This window comes from Gadus macrocephalus, chromosome 11, assembly GCF_031168955.1.
Source record: "Gadus macrocephalus chromosome 11, ASM3116895v1".
Taxonomy (NCBI): Eukaryota; Metazoa; Chordata; class Actinopteri; order Gadiformes; family Gadidae; genus Gadus; species Gadus macrocephalus.
Genome location: NC_082392.1, coordinates 6,931,383 through 6,952,228, shown reverse-complemented (window position 1 = coordinate 6,952,228; position 20,846 = coordinate 6,931,383). Strand labels below are relative to the sequence as shown.

The window sequence follows — 20,846 nt, the reverse complement described above, 5'->3', positions numbered from 1 at the left end:
CTGCGATTTGTTTGTTGCTCCATTTTCCCTCTCTTTTTTCTCGATGTGATGTTTACACTGCAACTGACCCCACAAGCTCGACATTTTAAAAGCCATGGACCAATTAAACCTTTAATGGATTGTTCTCACACTCTGTTATTATTTTCATGAAAATAAATGTAAAAAAATGTGTTTGTGTGTTATCATCTTTTATTTTTATCCTTGATCTGATTATCTACAACTTGGCTCTTGCAGTATTGCAAAGGTGTTAATTTTTCCTTTCGTGTGTTCTTAAAAGTGAGAAACATATAATTATTGTTAACAAACAGACGCTGATAAGGGATTAAAAGAGGCCAAGTGAATACGAGTAAAGTCCAGTTTCTCCCTAATAGACCATAACAGAGAGCTCTTTCAGTGTACGTGGCTGATATGAGGCGAAAACAGCAACACGTCCTCCCACTTTATGCCCTTTCCTCCATGTTTGAATAACAGTCGCTAATGAAAAATAAACAGCCAGTCCCGTCTCTCTGGGATACAGTTCCGCAGTGGGCTAGCAACACCATGGGTTTTAATAAAGCAGATCAACACCCCCAGATCGTATTGATTCTAGTAACACTGGGGGAAGGCCTTTTCACTAGGAGCTAGACAGAAACAAAATACTACGCTGCGTGCCAGCTGCCCTTTTCTAAGGTTATGTCAACAGTGGCCGTCTATATTTTTTTGAAAAATCGAGCAAACCATTAACAATGGCTGGCAGTCGCTCTATCTTCAAGACAGGATTTGATACCAACTTCGTTTTTCTTTTATAAATATATTACAGAAGGTCATTACATAATATATAAGCTGATTAGTGGGAAAATATACTTTATAAAAATGTAAATGTTTAACTCAAAAGACTTACAAGGAAACATTTAGCTGTTTAAAACTTCAGAATCTGTAAATCTCTGCTGCCTCTAACCTTGGAATTGACACACAGTTAAGCAAATATTTACCTTCCTAAAGCGACTCAATGCTTTTAAAGTTAATAAGTAGGCCTTGGTCATTGTGTTTCGAACAATGTAGAATCCCTTCAAACAATCTCATGCTTTCAATAGGAAAGTAGGCTCCTTCTAAAATGCATCCATTATCTTAATCTTTAACAATAAATAATAGCCCAAATTAAACTCGTTCCCAGGCCGTGTCATTTGAGACGGGGCCCCTAGAACGGGATGCTCCAAATGAGCGTTATTGACTTGGAGAGAGGGGGCGGGACTTTAAGTTACATTGGGTCAGGGTCGGGAGACAAGAAAAGGGGATGCACATCCGGCAGAGGGATATTCGTTTCCGTAAAATGATTCGGATATTGCTTTTTCAAATTCTTCGTCAAAACCTTTTTCTTATAATTATCTCATTGGGCTTATTATTCTTTCATATACCATTGTTCTCTCTCTTTTGACTGTTAGCTGGCGTACACAGCTCATTGGAAGTAAGGAACCGGAAATTGCGTTGCGATAGACCGTGGTAACGCTACAAGCCAGGATCCTCTCTCAGCCTGTCTCCTATCAGAGCCGCTGCGAAGGAGGCACAGGGAGTGGCCGCTGCACCTGCCCGACCAGTTTGAGGACACATGACTCCGGAGGAATTTTCCTGGAAGCCCATTTCTTATCTGGTGCGTTTTGTCCAAACGGAAGGCATCTGTGCGTCTGGAAGCGGCCGGGAGCGAGAAGAGGAGGGAAAAGTAGGCCACTTCTAGGGGACCCCGGGTGAAAAGGAGGAAGATAGAAGGATTGAGTGCGCAGATAATGACGGAACCAGCTCCAAATCCCGCGGCCACTGCGTTCCCCTCAGCCACTATCTCTCTACCTTTGGGCCTGGAGATACTGAGGACGTATTCCGGAGCGCTTATATGTCTAGAAATTGTAAGTGATGCATTTTCTTTTGACTTTTTACGGCAGTTTTACCTCTCATTTGCATGTATTAAAATGTGATTCCCTGGCTGTTTTTTCACAGCCTACCGTTCCGTGTCTATCCAAAAGCCAGCCTGAAAGTAATGCTATTATAACTGGTGTCACACAGTTAATATAATGCATCCATTTTTTTTTTCACCCAATGATTGGTTACTTTAAAGGGTGCTCATACAAGTAGCCTATGCTGTTGGATAAATGTCATAGTTGAGAGATAAGAATGGCCATCTCTGATTGGTTCACATATAACTAGGCAACCCCGCGTTTAAAAAAAGTAGCCCTATCAGTCCTTCTCAAATAGCGTTATCATCTCACCAGTGTGTCACTGAACTACGACCCAGGTGGTGTGTTTATAATTCTAAACAATCTTAAAGCATACTAGTCGACATGGATTTGCACTACAGGAGATGAATTGTTAATACATTACATTACAAGTAGATTTAGTAAAGGTTTTATCCGAAGGTCCATTTCAAAACTCATGTTACTGTGCATCTGTCTTTCTAGGTAAAGGGGCTAGAAATTCAAATTTTGGCACTACAATTTTTCATTAATATCCCTCAGCATAAATTATGTTTTGGAAAATATGCTGCATTCAATTCAGAAAAAATACTAATTCGTACAGATTGTGTTGTTATTTGATATCAGATTGATATCCGGCTCTATATGTCCTCTCACCTCACTCCTTATTCGCTCCATATTCACCCCTGCAGGAGTTTAAATGTTCTGGGCGTTAAATATGTATGATGACCTTTCTTTGAACTACCGACTGTTCTGATGGTGTAAACTAAAGCTATACGTCTCTGGCAGTGAGCTGTCTCTCCCTTCGTGAACCATAGTGTTCATTTAGTACTCTTCAGCCCTCAGTAAACCTCACTTTTCAGTAGAACTAAGAATACCACCAAAGAAAGGGAAATGACAGGAATCTCAAGATCCTCATGAGGAAGAGGACATAATAGATTAGACACACAAACAGGTCGAGGAGGAAATGGAACGTTAGAGTGTGGTGTCTTTAACATGTGATAGTAAGATAATAACTGGTTATTAGATACTACCCAATCAGTCATCATGACCTTTTCAAGTTATAATGTTCACGCCATTATACTCTTGTCTTGATTCAAGGCAATTATTAGTATGTGGCAATGTACCCAAGTCAAAACCTCCATTATCCATCCGTTAGTGCCCTGAGACCGGATGTGCACAGGTTGCTAATCGGTCTTAACCACAGTAATGCGATACGGTGCCTCTCTTCTCCACAGGTGTTGGGGGGGCTGGTATGGATCCTGGTGGCTGCCTCCGACGTGCCCGTGCCTCTGTTGCAGGGCTGGGTGATGTTCACCTCCATCCTCACCTTCTCCCTCTCCTCTACCTACCTGGCCATGCTGATCACCGGCCTGGCAGACCGCATCAACACGGACTGGAACGTCCTGGTATGGAAACCATGACGCGCTGAACTGACTGAAGGATTCATTCCTTGGTGAAGTGTGCAAATGGAAAGGTTGCGAGTTGAATGTTGAAAAGTTGAGCCATACTCTTAACCTAAGTAAATCAAAAATAATGTACAACCACAAGCGCCACGAATACATAGGATGTTTAGTTCACAGCAACCACGGAGAGACGCTCCTATCCTACCTTGACTTGGAGTTTGTAGTTTGTTATTTTAGGTTTCCAATTCGATGTGTAATGCTAATATAATGCAATATGTTGGTGATGAGGAATTTTAAGGTGGGTCATTTTAGGAGTAGTGAAGGAAAAAGGTGGCACCCAGTGAGGGCTCTCTCAATCCAGTTTGTTGTGCAAGTATTGTCACGCCTGATAATAATAGGATGATAACCAACTGCTAAACCTTTAGTAAATTACATCATTGAACATTGTTAAAAGCAAACGCACACACATGCACGCACGCACGCACACACACACACACACACACACACACACACACACACACACACACACACACACACACACACGGACACGGACACGCATGCACTGAGACTTGCAAAGTACTTTGTGTTACTTCCTCCCAAGTCACCACCGCGGAACCCAAACTCTGACCCTTATTTCCTTCCGCCGCAATAGTGCCAGCAGCGTAGCTGTGTTGTTGTTTGTTGTTTGTTGCAACTTGAGCTTGTTGCCCACCGTTACACACACGCAAACATACACACACACACACACAACACTACTCATATTCCAGGTTGTGTGTGACCGCTTCTTAAGACGTACCCCCAGAAAGGAAATTTGTTAGGCCTTTGTTGTTTCTGAACAAAGCCGATGAATGAAAACCAGAACCTTCTCTGTGAGGGAGGTGTTAATTGTCCTGCTGAAGGCGAACGGTCACAGAGAGCCAAAGTTTCCACTCCACTAATTTAACTCTGGCTTTCAACAGGAGTGCTGCCTTCCCCCAACAGATAAAAATTCCATTACAGAGAACAAGAATTGAAATGTCATTTGAATATTTGCACATGCAATCACATCTCTTTTTTTCATCACATACATTTAAATTGTTAATCTTGACATGCATTAGATTACATGGAGCAGTACCTTTTAAAGTTTTGAATGTCTCCTTGCGGTTCCAATCTTATTCAATTCCCTAAAACCTAATCAGCTCAATCGCCTCAAACAGTTGATGGACACCATTTACCATTAGTAGGCAGAATGATAACTTGACATTGAAAACTTGACATTGAAAACTTGACATCGAAAACTTGACATCGAAAACTTGACATCAAAAACTTCACAACGGAAACGTTGCAGAGGCTTTGGCTGTGCCTCAGAAAGACAGAATGTGCCAACAGTCGAAGCCCAAAGGGACGTGGATATGCGCTTTTTTAGGTATCCTCAAAATAAACTCAGTTGCATGAGGTGCAACCGTCCCTCCATTGGAGGCTATTTATTAACACTTGATTAATAAGGTCCCAGAGAACCGGTGGGACCTGCTGCCGTGGGGCAACGTGATGTTCTGAAGCCATTCTGCACTCAATCCTTCTAATGATAGTTTATGGAACAAAAATCGAAATGGGGTACACTGTGCAATGTTACACTAGAAAATATAACGCCACAAATTAAAGAAGGGAGGGTTCATAGAAACACAATGGCCACATGCAAAGTTAACTGCTCAGTGATCCAATTCATCTAATGATAGTTTATGGGAACAAAAACGACAGTGTTGAATTACAATAATGAAATAAAACAACGCAAGTGAGATATGAGTGTAAAAATTAATTTGAATGGTATCTGTATAAAGAATTCAACCCTAAATGAATGACTATGACAGAAGTGCAACGGCACCCATTACTCTGTTTTTGACATGTTTGACCATACAAACCAGGTCCCTCCCTTTGCCTTAGTAAAACTGTCCGGCTGCCTGCTTAAACACACAATAACCACTAATGACTAAGACAGGTTCAAGCTAAAGGTCATTTTATTTCGCCCTGTGGTGGTTAGGGATTAGTTCTGCACCCAGAGGTTACTCTGTCAAACACTGAGCTCCTCTGAAACTCACAACAGGTCGCGATGCATATCGGTACACATTATTTAGCTATTCTATCCCATGTATTGGCTATACAAGACGGTAATGTAAAGGTTATCGGTTAATGTTACAACGGTATGTGTTTTAGCATCTGTAAGCTCTCCTGAGTCTAATACATGGCATGACCGTCCAGACACAGAGCATGACATACTGAATTGATTTGTGACATTTGACCCAGAGGTTAACCGAGGTCTTCACCGTGACACTAAGCATGGTTGATTCTGTCTTTGTTGACTTGATTCTGTCTTTGTTGACTTTCACTGGTGACTCGTCTCCTAGGTCTCCAATAATCGAGGTCTGGAAAGCTTAACGCGCATTGTGTAGCATCATCCTCCACCTCTACCGGCAGCCTGCTGTCTATTCTAGGCCAGGGACTCATTTAATCAGCAGGCATGATGCCTGATGCATGACTGCTCTGAGCCAGTGCAACTTACACAGCCTTGAAGAGAATATGTCTGCCTGCAGTACATAGTGGACTGTAAAACGTATCGGGGAAAGAGATTACCTTGGCATTGTTTAAACACAGTCCATGGCATGATAAATCCCACAGAGAACAATGAAAGGGCTGAGAGTTCACTAATATGAATGCATACAATGCATTGTTAATATATTCACATGCATTGCATGTATTCGTATTAGTAAATACAAACAATGTATGTGAATACAGTTAACTGTATTCACATGGATTGGATCTATTCGTGTTAGTAAATACATACAATCCATGTGAATACAGTTAATTGGATTCACATGCATTGCCTGTATTCATATTCGTGAATAAACACAATGCACGTGAATACAGTTAATTGTGCAAAACAGAAAAGGCTTCTAACTCATAATACAACATATGGAGGACACTGTGCAATATTATGGTTAAAAACTATAACACCACAAATGAAAGAAGGGAGTGTTCGTAAAACACCACAACCATGCAAATGAAGCACCTCGATGATAGTAAATGCCTCTGCACATATAATGCAAATGTACTGTAACTTGGGGACATGTCTCGGTGAGCTCTGTGTCATCTAGTGTTAATAAGAATGTCCCTTCTCCCAGGGTGCTGAGGGCAAGTACCCTTGTTTGTTTTTGCCAAAACAATGACTTTATGGGTGATGAGCTCAGACCAACAAAAAAAACAAAAAAAATGAACAAAGACCCGGCCTGTTGTCCCTGCCAGGCACACCGCGTCAACAACACACGCTGTATCTCTCTCCCTCTCTCTTTCTGTCTCTCTGACTCTTTCCCTGTCTCCCTCTCTCAGTCTCTGTCTCTCTCCCTCACACACTCTCTCACTCTCTTTCTGTCTCAGTTTCTCTCACTCTCATGCTACCAATATGGCCGCTGGGTCAGTAGTTCAAGGTCAAATGAGTTAAGTCTATGCTAGGTGTTAGCCAACCATTATAAAAGATAGAAGATACTCATACAAGCTTTTTGACAGATCAATCACTAATGTGAGAGCAAAAAAACAAACCATTCCATCTAGCGATAGAGCGCATTGGCTGAGCTGTATAAAGAAACAGAGCTTAAACCTGGAGAAACTCTACACCATAGCCTACATTGATTGGCATTGCTGAAGCCGTAAAATAAAAGCATACTCAAAATACAGACAAACCTGTAGAAACTGCACACACCTGTAGAACAATTCTCATTGTAAGTAGCTTTGGATAAAAGCGTCTGCTTAATGCCCTAAAAGTAAATGTAACTCTATATTTGGTATATCGCCTATATCCTTGATGACTTGACTCTGTGTTTGATTGATCTTCCCTGTCCCTCCCTCCCAGGACGTGCTGTACCACCTGGTGGCTCTGCTCTTCTACTTCGCGGCCTTCGTATTGGAGGCGGCCACCACAGCAGCCAACGGCGGCGCCCACATCAAGCTGCAACCCAACGGCACTGAGACGCTCGTGTGTATCACCTACCCCCGGGGCAACGTGTTCACCGTGCTGGACCAGCGGCAATTCAGTATTAACGTGGCGGCCACGGTGAGTGCAGTTGGGGCTGCTTCAGCTGATCCCTGTTTCAATGCGGTGTTGGGTTCTAGGCTAAGACGCAACCCGTAGAGATTCAAATACTGTTTGAATCGTACATGGAGAGCTTGGGAAGTTAAGATAAAAGTGTTTGTGTGTGTGTGTGAGAAACAGAGAGGGATACAGAGAGACACACACAGACGGAAGAAAGACAGAGAGAGAGAGAGAGAGAGAGAGAGAGAGAGAGAGGGAGAGGGAGAGGGAGAGGGAGAGGGAGAGGGAGGGAGAGAGAGAGAGAGAGAGACACACACACAGACAGAGACTGTTAGGGAGAGAGACAGATAGAGAGAGTGAGGGACAGGGAGTGTGAGAGAGAGACTTACAGATAGCGTGAGGGAGAGAGAAAACATACATGTATTTTTCCGGCTCAGTCACTTTTCATAGCAATATCGGGTCCTTAAAAAACACTTATCCACGTGGCAGGTTCGACAGTACACAATGTTTATCTGGTCTATGGCTGGTTTAGTGTTGGTGGGGCCCAGCCGTCGTCCTGTCTCTGCCCTCATGTGAACTGGTCCTGCAGGCTATTATTTGGTCTCACAGATGGCCACAGCAAGACCTATAAAAGGATGGGAGGTTTCAATAGACATATTGAATCCGGATTTCAAACCGACCACACTAGTGAATATAGAACAGAATCGCCATGAAATGTATGACATTCGGTTTATGAGGACTTCATATACAAAACATAGCCGTCCACTTTCTGTCTGCTTTCAGGTGTGACAGTAACTCAGGAGGAAGAGCGGGTTGGCTGGTAACTGAAAGGTTGTCAGTTCGATCCCCGGCTCCCCCTACCTAGTATAGTGTATAGAGGTGTCTCTCAGCAAGACGCCTCACCATTACTGCTTCAGACGAGCTGGCTGTCGCCCCGCGCGATTGACTCCGCCGTCGATGTGTGAATGAATGTTTGTAGGATATTTTGGATAAAAGGGTCAGCAAAATCCCTTAAATGTAATGCAAATGTCTAATCTTCTCACTCCTGTGTGTCGGTTCCTCCAGATATTCGCCTTCGTGGTGACAATATGCTACGGCTGCAGCCTGTTCATGGGCTTCAGAAGATGGCGGATGTGACCGGGAACCACCGCACTTCCATCTCCTCCGCCGGCACCAGCGTTGCATAGCTTTGTATAATGATGTTATACGTGGTTCACGTTATGAAGAGCTTCTGTGTTGGTCAGTACAGGTCGCTTTGTGTTTGGTTGCTACCTGAGTGGAAACAAGAGTATGCTTAGGTAACATATCACCAAAATAACCTGCTTATATGACGTGAGCCAGACTATTTTCACTCTCCCTGACCCCGTTAAATGCATAAACGTGAGAATATAGAGTATATATAGAATATAGATCAATTCTGAACGCATATGTTGAAAATAACCATTGATAATCGTTGTGACTTGTTCTTTGTGATACGTCTTCATGCTTGACTGCTGTTACACAAACAACACTCTGAGGCAGTCCAGATAGATATTTTGACTAATTAACTATGGAGATTTTTCATGCTCATTTGCTGTTACCTACACTCTCTGTTTCATTTTTTATAATTTAAACAAGTAGGTCTGCCACAGACCAAATCTGCTTTTGATATTGTCCACTACCTCTGAACATGTGCCACTGTATCATTGAGCAGAAGGGGATAGTCACAAGTCATTCTACAGGTAACGAGGGACGCCCCCTGCTGGAAAGAACGTGAAATTGTAGGAGTCAAACCCCTCCCACTTTCCTTGTTCAGGTGCTAAAGTTTGTGTCGTGTCCGTCCGCTATTATAATAAAGAACTAGAATTATTGAATAACTACACCTATCCAAAGTGGATTTGTGATTTAAATCTGAAGAAGATTTATAATCAACAGAGTCCCGGCCTCTCCCTGTGTCATAGGAATTTGGTGCAAAGGCAAAGCTCTTTGTACGTTGCGTTGGTGACCAATAGTTACACAATTGTTATCTTTATTTACTGACTGATCATTCGATGATTTATTTGTTACGTTTTAATTTGCACCTATTAACGATTCGCCGTTTCATATAGCTTTCCTATAATCACTCACATTCATGCTTTGTTCAGTTTATAAAATATTTGTTTGAATAACAATTTGAATAACAATCATGGAATAACAATTGTAGTTGCATCCTGTGACTAGTATTAAAGGCAATACGAAATTGTACATTGTAGAAAATGGTCCATGTTGGGAAAAACAACTTATTTTCTAAGCTTATAAGAGGTCAGGTATGGTAGATGTTGACTACTTGTACCTCATTTTATTTGTATAAATCTTGTATGTATATATCTTGGTGTCCTAAGCTCCACAAACTAGAATCTTGTTCCAGATAGGAATGAGTTATTTCCGAGCGGGTTAATAGAGCACATGTGGTTGTAGTTACACAGGTCCACCACTGGATGTCCCTAATTAGATATAAAACCAGATACGATTCATTTGTTCTGAATCTATTCTAAATCTCTTTATTTTCCTTAATTGAATCAATCAATTTAAAGTATAATTATCACAAATGAATCAGATTACAACTAAGATCAGTGTACAATGAGTCGGACGTCTACTTGTTTAAACACTGCAGTCTACCATTCTTTCGTCCTCTATATTCTAATACTATATAAAACGACGTACCTATATAAAACTATTTTACTTTTTTTTTTTTTTAACTATTTCCACCTAAACAGATCCTTAAATCTTGAACAGAAGTTACATTTCAGATCAAGGCATGTCAACTTCAAGATAACAACTCGTGAACGCGCCTCTGTGCTGTGCTGTGCGCGTCCGCGTCCCTCACCTCTTGCCTCTACTCGTCTTCCCCCTCCCTCTCCTACACACACAAGCCGGAGAAGGTAGTTCAACCCGAGGGGACGGAATCCATCCGAGGTCCAAAACACTGCGGATTATCCTCGTTTAAAACTATTATTTCATAAAGAAAAAACCCGATATGGTTCCGTCGGCTGCGCAATGGATTTACACCGAGCGGCCTGGACCCGAGAGGCGAACTTAAAACGCTCTTTTCCCGCAACAGACGCGGACCTCTCGGCTTGAAGCGGACGACGGACCAAGGGGACCGCTGTTCTGAAGAGTGTGTTTCAAACTACTCCTGCAAAGCAAAGGGGCTGCGTTTTCATTCGTGCTGTCGGGAAGAACTGTCGAGATAATCACGATTTAGTTGTAGGTGTTTTGTGTGAGAATAATCTTTGCAACACACAGTCCAGCTGTTTTCTTTTATTTTGGAGTGGAGGGGGGGGTTCTTGGAGAGGGGAGAGGGGGCTGACGACTTGTCGGGCTGACCCTTGGAGTTGGTCCTGAAAATGGAGGCTGTGATCGAGAAGGAATGCAGTGCACTTGGAGGACTCTTCCAGACAGTGATCGGAGACATGAAAGTAAGGAAACTGCATTAAACGAGTCTGATCTGGGACACAAGGATTCAATTAGGATCTTGAACCACCTTATGTACTTCCCAGTAAGAGTCCAAAGGCGCCCAAACACTAGTCTGTAATTATATATATATTTTTGTTTCTTAAACGTTGCTAGTGGATAGATATACAAAAAATATTTAGTCATATAAAATAAAAATATTTTATATAAAATAAATGGAAATTCATTCTAATGTTGTATTGATGATGATTTTCATTCTCATAAAGTGTGGTATGTAATGGGTGGCCAGTCCAAATAGATAATTAGAATAATAAAGAACGCTTTTTATGTTGTTTTGTTAAATTGACATTTGCATTGTGTTGGTGTATTTGGCAGGGACCATTTAGGCCAAGCTAATCACAAAAGTAGTGGTATGTCATTTTCGACATGTGGACATATTTTCGAAATGGCTCCGTGGATGTAACCATTAAGGCTGTCTCATTCATCAGCTGTTGGCCACCTGGAGGAATCCTGGGAATGTCGCTTGCAGGGTAGAAGATGACCCTCCGGAGTCTCACACTTTGACATATGTGCGTAAATCAAATGGGCCCTGACTCGACTGGAGAGTCCCCAAAGTTAGTTAAAAAGGGCGCCCGAGTTCAAACAGCAGGAATTCCAATCTACATTCAACTATATATTGATGATTAACTCAATGTATGCTTAATATTTTTCTTTCTTATACGTTTTTATATAAATTTTCGAGTGTATCTCAAGTGTAGGATGAGTCGGTCAGATGAACTCTGAAACATTCAACTTTACATTAAGCCCGCGTCATCAGAGCTGGAGTTGTCACAGCAGCACCCAATGGTGGGTAGGATGAAGAGATGGTCTGTTGTGTACAGTTACCCCTGTGGCAGAATCAGGCATACAGCAGACTAGATCACTGCAGGTGGCCGACTCAGGCCAGGGGAAGATTTGGCAGACATGAGAGATGAGTGCGTAGGGTCAACCTGTGGCTTCGTGTTATGCACAGCATGGCAGGACATTCCTTAAGCCGGTGGAGCTATTGGCGCAGCAGCAATGAAACAGAAATGTTACCAAGACGCATCGCCTCTGCTTCAATGACTCCTGTGAGCGTTCTGCTCTTCCTCTCACTGTAAAGTTGATCGGTTCTGTTCCGTTCATTTCAGCCCAGAACCCAAAATACATCCAGCTTCCCGTGAGGGGCACACTCATTAAAGGAACACTATTTTTTATTGTAGGGAATCTTCTATCCATGACCCATTTGGAGGGCTAATATTGTGCAGCACTCCAAAATGTAGGCTAGACTTTTACCTCAATGAACTTAAGTTACGCCAACTAGCAGATTAATGCATTTTATATTGGCTGTTTAAACTTACTGTATCAATTACTATGCCAATATTGGCTTAGTTAAGTCAGCATCCTTTTAAGGAAGTTTATGCTAAGTGACTCCATTGGGTTCTGTTAGTATTGTTTTTTCCCTTTGGCTGCATGCACGTCTTCTAATCTAGGTAACCTGGTGCCTACTGGTTGGACTGGCTTTTAGGAAGTTCACCATTACCACAAATCACCATCAAAGATACTATGAGTCATTAGGGATTTTTCTCCAATGCACTGTTGAAATGTGTCTAATCCTGGGTGTTTACCGCAGTGTGCCTGCGACACGTTATAATTAAAGGGCCACAAGGCATTTTGGGGACGATAAGTGACCCATGATGAGTAGCCCTGGCCAGCCACATGGCCTTGTTGCACACATGATAATCATCCTGCTAGGGAGGTGTGTGTGTGTGTGTGTGTGTGTGTGTGTGTGTGTGTGTGTGTGTGTGTGTGTGTGTGTGTGTGTGTGTGTGTGTGTGTGTGTGTGTGTGTGTGTGTGTGTGTGTGTGTGTTCAAAGATATTTTTAGCACATTTCCGGCTAGAGTTTAAGGGGAACAGTTGGCAGCACTGTTGCCTTCGTCCCCAGAGTTCTGGGTGAGAATCCATTCTCAGGTCACGCCTGCATGTACTTCAAGAGCTAAAAGACCTCTGGTTCCATCCGACCACACATCCCTCTGCAGCGCAGGCTAATCAGAGACCCATTAGACAGTTGTGGCTGTCTAATTCACCAATGCGACAGACCCGACTCCCCATGACTTAGAGCAAGACCGAGGGGGTAAACAATGCAGCTGGGCTGGGCGACTCAATTTGTTGCATCCCTCTGACTGACCACCTGTTTTCTCCCACAGAGCAGCTATCCTATCTGGGAGGACTTTATCAGCAAGGCCGGCAAGCTCCAGTCCCAGCTCAGGTGAGTGCGTCTTCGTGTGTGCATGTGTGTGTGTGAGTCTGTCAGTCAAACAGTCCTGCGGTTAACTTAAGTCCATGGAAAATCACCATAGGCCAAAACACGAACTGACAGATGTTACCCTGCAGGAAAAATCCCCCTTAATGGAATTAATCCAATTTCACAATTTGTCCAGCCTCAGTTTGTAGGACTTGCTATGAGTAAACACTGTGCTCCTGAACAAACAGGTAGGTTATGTAAATGCTGGTTAAACTCCTACCTTGCCCTCAAAGTGCCCACGCACTCTGTTGCGTAACACCACTGCAGACGCAGCCCGTATTTTGCCCCTGTTCTCCTTCGTGTCATTTTCCACAAAGGAAAAACGCGAGAATCCGGTCTTGAGTCCTTCTGCTCTTTGTGGCCTCGCACAATGGACCTAAGTGTCTGTGGCTTATTCCAGTGCCCGAATGTCCTCAGACAAACCCAGAGTGACGGCTTGTATAAAAGCACAAATGTCCTTCCAAAGACTCACGCAGTCTAACAACCCCCCCCCCCCCTCCCCCTTCTATCAAGTCTTCATTAGGGCTGATTTTTTTTGTCCAATCAAAGAGCGGCCTGTCTATTGTACTGTCGCAAATTCCAGCACCCACCCTTTCCGATGTATGTTTTTTCTGTTCTTTGAGCAACAAAAGATGTCAGCGGCTAACAATGGCCGTCCATGTCAGCCACTTCTGCTAGTGGGCTTTAGGTGGCCACGTGTCCCTAGACAAACCAACGCTGACATACCCTCCTGAAATCGCATGGCGCGGTTAACCCAGCCGCGGAAAAAATTCGGACGTGGCTAACTGCGCTCGACAGGTTTCCAGAAGGCTCCACGTGCGCACAGACAGACTTGGAGCGACAGTCGCACAAAGGCCTCAATGTCTTAACAATACCGCCCGGAGGGCTCACAGCCCCGTGCTACTCCATGCCGAGCATTAGGACTGATTAACGGTGATATGTTAGTCCGGTCTCACCGTTGTTCCGGGGTTAAATATGCGACCTGGCTTTGCTTGAACTCTGTTGGGTATCTGAGGCCCGCAGCCCCTGTGTCTGTTTGGCACCGAGGTGTCACTGTCTGGAGACGGAGGAGAAAGGGCCTACAGTGTGCGTCTCCGTTTTGGGAACAGGTTGATCAATCCTGGATGTATTCTCTGTTTTAAAGTCTGTGAGTGCTGTCACCTGGAGAACAGCCCGCAGTCCCGGCAGGTTTATGGACTCCCAATTGCCTAGAACCCTTCAAATCCACATTACATGTATTTATTGCTCATGCTTTAGTACCTTTAAGTAAGAGCCTGGACTAAGCACTCTTGCCAGATTGTAACCTAGTTTTATGCCTTGGCTTGACTTGAAGTGGACAAACGAAGACGTCAATACATTTCAGGGGTCGTTGTTCTAATGGGCATGTACCCGGTGTCCAAATAGTCCGATATATTTGTTTAATGTCTCAAGGATTTACAAACGAGTGCCAAGAGCTGATCGATGCAGCAAAGCTTGATGCTGAGTCTAGTTCTATTCACCCAACGAGTGTTGTTTTGCCAGCAAAAGGTTGGTGCCAGCCTTGAAAATGTTTAGCCTATAAAAGGCAGGATCAACATCATCTGTTTTATTCAACTGTCTCACTATTTCTTGTTAACTGACACCTTCTTGATAAGAACCTCCCTTTGAAAGTGTCACATAAGCATTCCAATAAGATTTCCAGGCCCCCCCCACCACCACTGCCGCCACTACCACTCACTTTCTCTCACACACACACACACACACACACACACACACACACACACACACACACACACACACACACACACACACACACACACACACACACACACACACACACACACACACACACACACACACACACACACACACACTGTGTTTAGAAGTGGCATATAAACCAAGGCTGCTGCTGAGTGGCCAACCACTCTGGCCAGAGAGTGTGTGACGTGTGTGTGACATCCTGAGGCGGGCCACCCTGTAATTTCCTCCCCTCTCCCAAAGCAGCTAGGAAGTCGACCAATTATGGTCTTTAGGCTGTTCTGTCATTTCTGGGGTACAAATAGGGTCTTTGTCCCCAAACACACACACACACACACACACACACACACACACACACACACACACACACACACACACACACACACACACACACACACACACACACACACACACACACACACACACACACACACACACACACACACGTGTTGTGGCAAGTGGAGTAGAGGGATGGGTGGAACACAAGTGATTTGATTTCTATTCAGACTCCTTTCAGCCGCTCTAAGTCTTTGGTCTTTCTGGTGGGTCAGGCCGGGCACAGCTGTGTCCGCTATTGGCTCTCCAGCAGACCTTTGAGCCTCCTGTGGGTTTGAAGGATTCAATACAACCACTTGAAGTAAATCCCCCACACACACACACACACACACACACACACACACACACACACACACACACACACACACACACACACACACAGGCACACAAACACACACACTCTAATATTCATCTCCTACAACAACGTCCTTTTCAAGACAAACTGATATAGATCAGCCTGCCCTCTGATTGGTTAAGTACAGCTGGGCATTAGTGTTGTGACAGGGTCGTCGTCCACATATGCATAAGGCGAATGTGGGAGATTTGATTCTGCAGTCATAACTAGATAATTGCAGAGCTAAGCCTTCATGCCACGGAGTGTATGTTTAAAATTATATGGGGTGCGTTGCATTTCATCTGTCATCGGGTAAGTGGATTTCCACATGGAAGTGGAAATCTCTGTTGTCTCTGCATCAGCCTGGAGAGGAGACTGGTGTTTCGCTCCACTGCCGTGTCGGAGCGCTTCATAGCAGCTCCTGCTCTATGGGATGGTTGGAAAAACACACTTGGCGAAAAACTGTTTGTGCCAACTGGTACAACGAGACATTGCACAGTATAGTTTAAAACGAAAATAAACCAAAAAAGATATTGTATATATTGCGCGCAGTTGCAGGAGGCACATGTAAGTAGAGGTTAACCATGGGCTCACCCAAAGCTTTAAATAGGTGTGTGCGTGTATGCGTGTGTGCATGCGCGTGTGTATCCGTGTTAATTTTCCATGCGTGGGAACACACCCAGGCCCATTGTGGTAGGTAACCAGTCTGCCCCTTGGACAGACCCCAACATCATATGTCTTCGTTCCTTATGAAATGGCTGCCGTGATAAAGGAACTGCTTGTCCATTCAGCAGTGAACCTGCGGTTTACAGGTAGCTTTACTGGCCTTAGTTTCCTTTCCTTTGGCCCTAGCTCCTTAAGACACGGGATGGAGCTGGCGAGGAATGAGTTGAAAGTGACACAGACTTTGGCTGCTCTGGTACAATGCATTTCTCCTCTTTAGTGTTTAATGTTTCGATCACCTTCTTATGCAGCATGCACTTGAACAATAGCTAGCCTTGACAGATCAACCCCTTATTGTTGTTTAGCTGGTTTATTATGGTTTAAGCTTCCTGTACTGAATATGTTGGTACGTTCTAAACTGGGTTCTGGTATGTCCCATACAGCTGTCCTGTTATGCTTCCCCGTGGTGTTTGGTGTGTTCGTCGTTGGAACGATGAACGCATCCAAGTTGAAACGTAATATTTCAAAGCACTGAGGCAGCGACACCTCGTCACAAGACGAAACTTCGCTCACGGAGAGGAAAAACAATGCATTTTTCCCTCCGCACTGTCACTGAGCAACATTTCGCTGCGAGGCACACATGCCATCGATAGCCACAGATGGAACCAAGATGATGGTGCAGGCTTACAAACCGCAGACAGGTTCTTCCCTCAAGGATCAACTAAATCTCTTTAGCCTAATTTATAGTTTTTCCTATTTGACGTGCATCATGACGAATGAAAGGGCACAGACCTCGTAGTCATTAAGTGAGCGTTGAATGAGGAGCCTGGGTTACATGTAGGAATCGTCTGAGCGGCGACAAACCTATTCAAAGTTTTGTGGTTGTCTCAAGCTCTGGCTGTCAATGAAAGTGTCCCTGTATCTACAGGGGGGGAAACACTCAAATTCACGTTCCAGTTTAACTGTATAGAGAAAGAAAATCTTAAATATAGCATCACAGTAATAAATGACCACACACCATGAATACTATTACTACTCTTAAATATATTGTTTTGACACAGCACTGACTTCACATTATGTGCTAGAATTCCAACAGGCAGATTTTTAATATCCACTTCAATAGAGGCCTATTAAGCACAGTATAGTGTGGGCTATCTGTGCCCAACTATAGTTACGTGACAATATCCACATTCACATTCTAGTTATCAGGTCATTTTACTTTTTACTGGCCCGTAAAAGCCGCCTATCTGCACAGCGTATGGAAATTCACAGGTGTGTGTAGTAGGTGTCCTGTTGGCCAGTGGAAAGTGTCAGCCGCTTAAAGCAAACAAAGTCAGGACAAACAGTGTCGCCCAAGTCTGCCATGGAAAGTGTTGACACTTTATGCTAACTAAGTGCCTCCCTTGGTTCCTTCATTGTTGTTCCCCTTTCGCTACATGCACTGGTTTTAAGTGACCTTAATGTTTCTACTGGTTGGCTAAGGTATCCCTTAGGCTTGATGCACATACTTCACAGAATTGTCATCGTCATAAGTTTCACTTTATTGTAACTTAATTACAATAAAGCACACACACGTTTCATTGCCACTTCCACTGGCTAGAGGCACGTTGCCGTGGAAAGCAGGTCTTGAACGGTGCAGTGTGTGCTTTGGGCTCACAGACCTCTGGAACTCAGTTGATCTCCACCTAAAGGAAAAGGTCCCCGTGGGGATTGGTAGGCTCCCCGTGGGGATTGGTAGGCTCCCCGTGGGGATTGGTAGGCTCAGCGTGGGGATTGGTAGGCTCCCCGTGGGGATTGGTAGGCTCCCCGTGGGGATTGGTAGGCTCCCCGTGGGGATTGGTAGGCTCAGCGTGGGGATTGGTAGGCTCACCGGTGTTCAACGCTCTGCTTAGGAGCCACCACCTGAAGCGCTTGGTATCTGAGGGGAGCTCTTTCTGCTCTCAAATTCCATACATAGTGTGGCGGGTGCTTGTGACAGACTGAGCCAACAAAACTCTCTATATTGCTCTATACACTCGCTCTATATTGTAGATCTACACATGCATACATGCGTTTGTGCTGCACACGATTCTTCACATACAGCTGCTGGTAAAAACATTGTCCTGTTGACCCAAGGCTAGGCAAACCCCAACCCTGTGTCATCACCGCTGTGAACTAGCCATTGCAGACCACTGACCCTGTTGCACATGGATGTGTGTGTGTACCCATTTATCGTGACCTTTTCTGCACACAGTCATCTTTGTTGATTTATTTAATTGAATTACATAGGAAAAGAGATTTTTTTAAAAACTTTTCTATGTTCTCCCCTTTTCTTTGACAGAGCAACAGTTTTTGCTGCTGCGGCCTTCCTAGATGCCTTCCAGAAAGTTGCCGACCTGGCTACCAACTCACGAGGTAGGGATGAGGAGAAGTGTGTGTGTCTCAGTGTGAGTGCATATGTTGGTCGGTGTGTGTATATGAGTGTGTGGTATCCAAGCGGCTGGCAACTCATCCACTTATCCTTCAAGCGAAGCGTCCCTGTCTCTGACCCGGCGGCTCTGCTGGTGAGGCAGCACGATGGTCAGCGCTAAATGGATTTCCACTCACTCTCATGGCGCATCACGCGCATTTCCCTGCCAGCGTTTGAGTGCCTTCGAGCAAGCTCACCCTTCGCAGAAGTTCTCGCTCAGTATAACTCACTGCATGTTTGCGCGCACGCATGTGAGGTGAAACGTTAAGATTAAATATATAAAAATCGGACATAAGTCTGGCTTTACCTCAACCTGGCAGATTTTCTGAGGAATGACGACCGGCTCAACGCTAGTCACGTTCTTGAGGAGAGCCGCTGCTCCCTCCAAGATGGAGAGATTTGGAGGGAGACAAAGCCCGAGCGATTAGATCGCTCTCTCCTTCTCCCTGGCGTTGACACCCCGCTCTGTTCTATTAATAGGAGGTGAGACAGACGCAGGCATTCATCACTTCACACCACCGACAGGCACCGCACAGACTTCTGCCTCCTGTCACGTCGTGTTTAAGTGTCTGATTAAAATGATGAGGCCGGTTCATCGTTCATCTAACAATTTATGTCCCTCCCGTTCTCTCTGTTGTTCGTTTGTTCGTTCTCTCTCTCTCTCTCTCTCGTTCTCTCTCTCTCTCTCTCTCGTTCTCTCTCGTTCTCTCGTTCTCTCGTTCTCTCGTTCTCTCGTTCTCTCTCTCTCTCTCTCTCTCTCTCTCTCTCTCTCTCTCTCTCTCTCTCTCGTTCTCTCTCGTTCTCTCGTTCTCTCGTTCTCTCGTTCTCTCGTTCTCTCTCTCTCTCTCTCTCTCTCGTTCTCTCTCGTTCTCTCTCGTTCTCTCGTTCTCTCGTTCTCTCGTTCTCTCGTTCTCTCTCTCTCTCTCTCTCTCTCTCTCTCTCTCTCTCTCAGCACACCCCAAACGTGTACCTAAACATGCTTAGTCAGTCAGGGCTTCAGTCAATACAGTGGAGGAGAGCAGTTATGCGCACTGACCAGGTTTGCTGTATTAGTGGCATATGATTGATTGGTTTGACACAAGTACAAGGGTTTATTTTACAACTCTGAATGTGAGGGCATTGTTGTATATGCTGTAGGATGGACTATGCTGCGGATTTAGGACATTCTATCCCCATCATGTCATCAGTAGTCTGAGGATCACTGTTGTACTACACCAACCCAAACACAGACATGAGACAAGACGTCTCATGGCCCATGCCTGCACAGAGGCAAAAACAACAAGAGACACACTCTGTCGGGTTGATTTGCACTGATAGGGGTATGGGAATTAGTGGAATGATTTCACTTTTTCATAGTTGTGGAAGCTGAACATTGTAATTGCTGTCATACTGTCTGGCAGAATAGCAGAGGCAATGTGCAAGGAGCCCTTTGTTAAAAGAGTGTCATTTTAACACTGCATCTGTGATCTGTTTTTATAGCAGCGGTCTGATCCTCCGCAATTACCCTTTTGTCTGTCTTCAACAGTAACCATCCATTAAAATCAGGCTAAACAACAGATTCTGGTGAAACATGTAATAGCCGTTTTTCTGAAACAATGTCAAGTGACTTCGCTTGTCGTACTTACTGTGGTAGGTAGTGACTAGTTTATTCAGTAACCAATGATTCTGCTGCGATTGATGTAAACCGAGGCTTAATTTCTACATTCAGGGTACTTTTTTAAACCCCTACTATCAGTAGGTGGTACAGCAGGACCGGATTAATGAACGGTGTTGCGATTCTCAGGGTTTCTCACAGAATTACCGATGTATAGTTACACCTGTGAGGTGATAATAAGTATGTATATATACACACCCCAGACATCACGCCTTCTCATATTTAGAAGTCGTGTGATATGGCAACGGTTCAAATGAACTGCATATCCAAAACACTTATCACAATCGGTCTGGTGCGCTTTAATCGGAAAACACATGTCGTCCACCTTTTCGCCACTTTAGCCTTTTTTTTTACTTTCCTGTTGTGAATGAACGACAGAAACACTCATGATTCTGAGTGAGCCATCGGTTCATTAAGAAATCCAGGTAATTATAGGTATTCCTAGCAACAACTAAGGGAGTTTATGTGGGGACTCTAAGCTTGTTCACATGTAATGACAGAAACACCCTCA

The 20,846-nt window shown here is 44.2% G+C and overlaps 2 protein-coding genes across 5 annotated transcripts in view; both read left to right on the top strand.

The window, feature by feature from the left end:
- The first annotated feature begins 1,261 nt into the window (after positions 1 to 1,261).
- On the top strand, positions 1,262 to 9,629 carry mal2 (mal, T cell differentiation protein 2). Its single transcript, XM_060064709.1, has 4 exons — positions 1,262 to 1,877; positions 3,179 to 3,349; positions 7,227 to 7,427; positions 8,472 to 9,629. Exons 1-4 carry the CDS (start codon positions 1,761 to 1,763, stop codon positions 8,541 to 8,543), a joined length of 561 nt encoding a protein of 186 aa, XP_059920692.1. The 5' UTR covers positions 1,262 to 1,760; the 3' UTR covers positions 8,544 to 9,629.
- Positions 9,630 to 10,260: 631 nt separating this feature from the next.
- The window catches only part of LOC132468302 (protein MTSS 1-like), a 61,689-nt gene continuing 51,103 nt past the window's right edge, over positions 10,261 to 20,846 (top strand). For 3 of the 4 annotated variants that reach the window (XM_060066048.1, XM_060066046.1, XM_060066045.1), the window contains exons 1-3: positions 10,261 to 10,843; positions 13,065 to 13,126; positions 18,553 to 18,626. In XM_060066048.1, the coding sequence (XP_059922031.1) occupies positions 10,772 to 10,843; positions 13,065 to 13,126; positions 18,553 to 18,626 (208 nt within the window). In that variant the 5' untranslated portion in view covers positions 10,261 to 10,771. The remainder of the gene's footprint in view (positions 10,844 to 13,064; positions 13,127 to 18,552; positions 18,627 to 20,846) is intronic. The other variant, XM_060066047.1, reaches the window with a different exon arrangement.

Coding starts and splice junctions, on each gene's coding strand:
- mal2 (XM_060064709.1), top strand. CDS start 1,761: ATGACGGAACCAGCTCCAAATCCCGCGGCCACTGCGTTCCCCTCAGCC. Junction 1,878..3,178: donor CGCTTATATGTCTAGAAATT/GTAAGTGATGCA, acceptor TCTTCTCCACAG/GTGTTGGGGGGGCTGGTATG. Junction 3,350..7,226: donor ACACGGACTGGAACGTCCTG/GTATGGAAACCA, acceptor CCTCCCTCCCAG/GACGTGCTGTACCACCTGGT.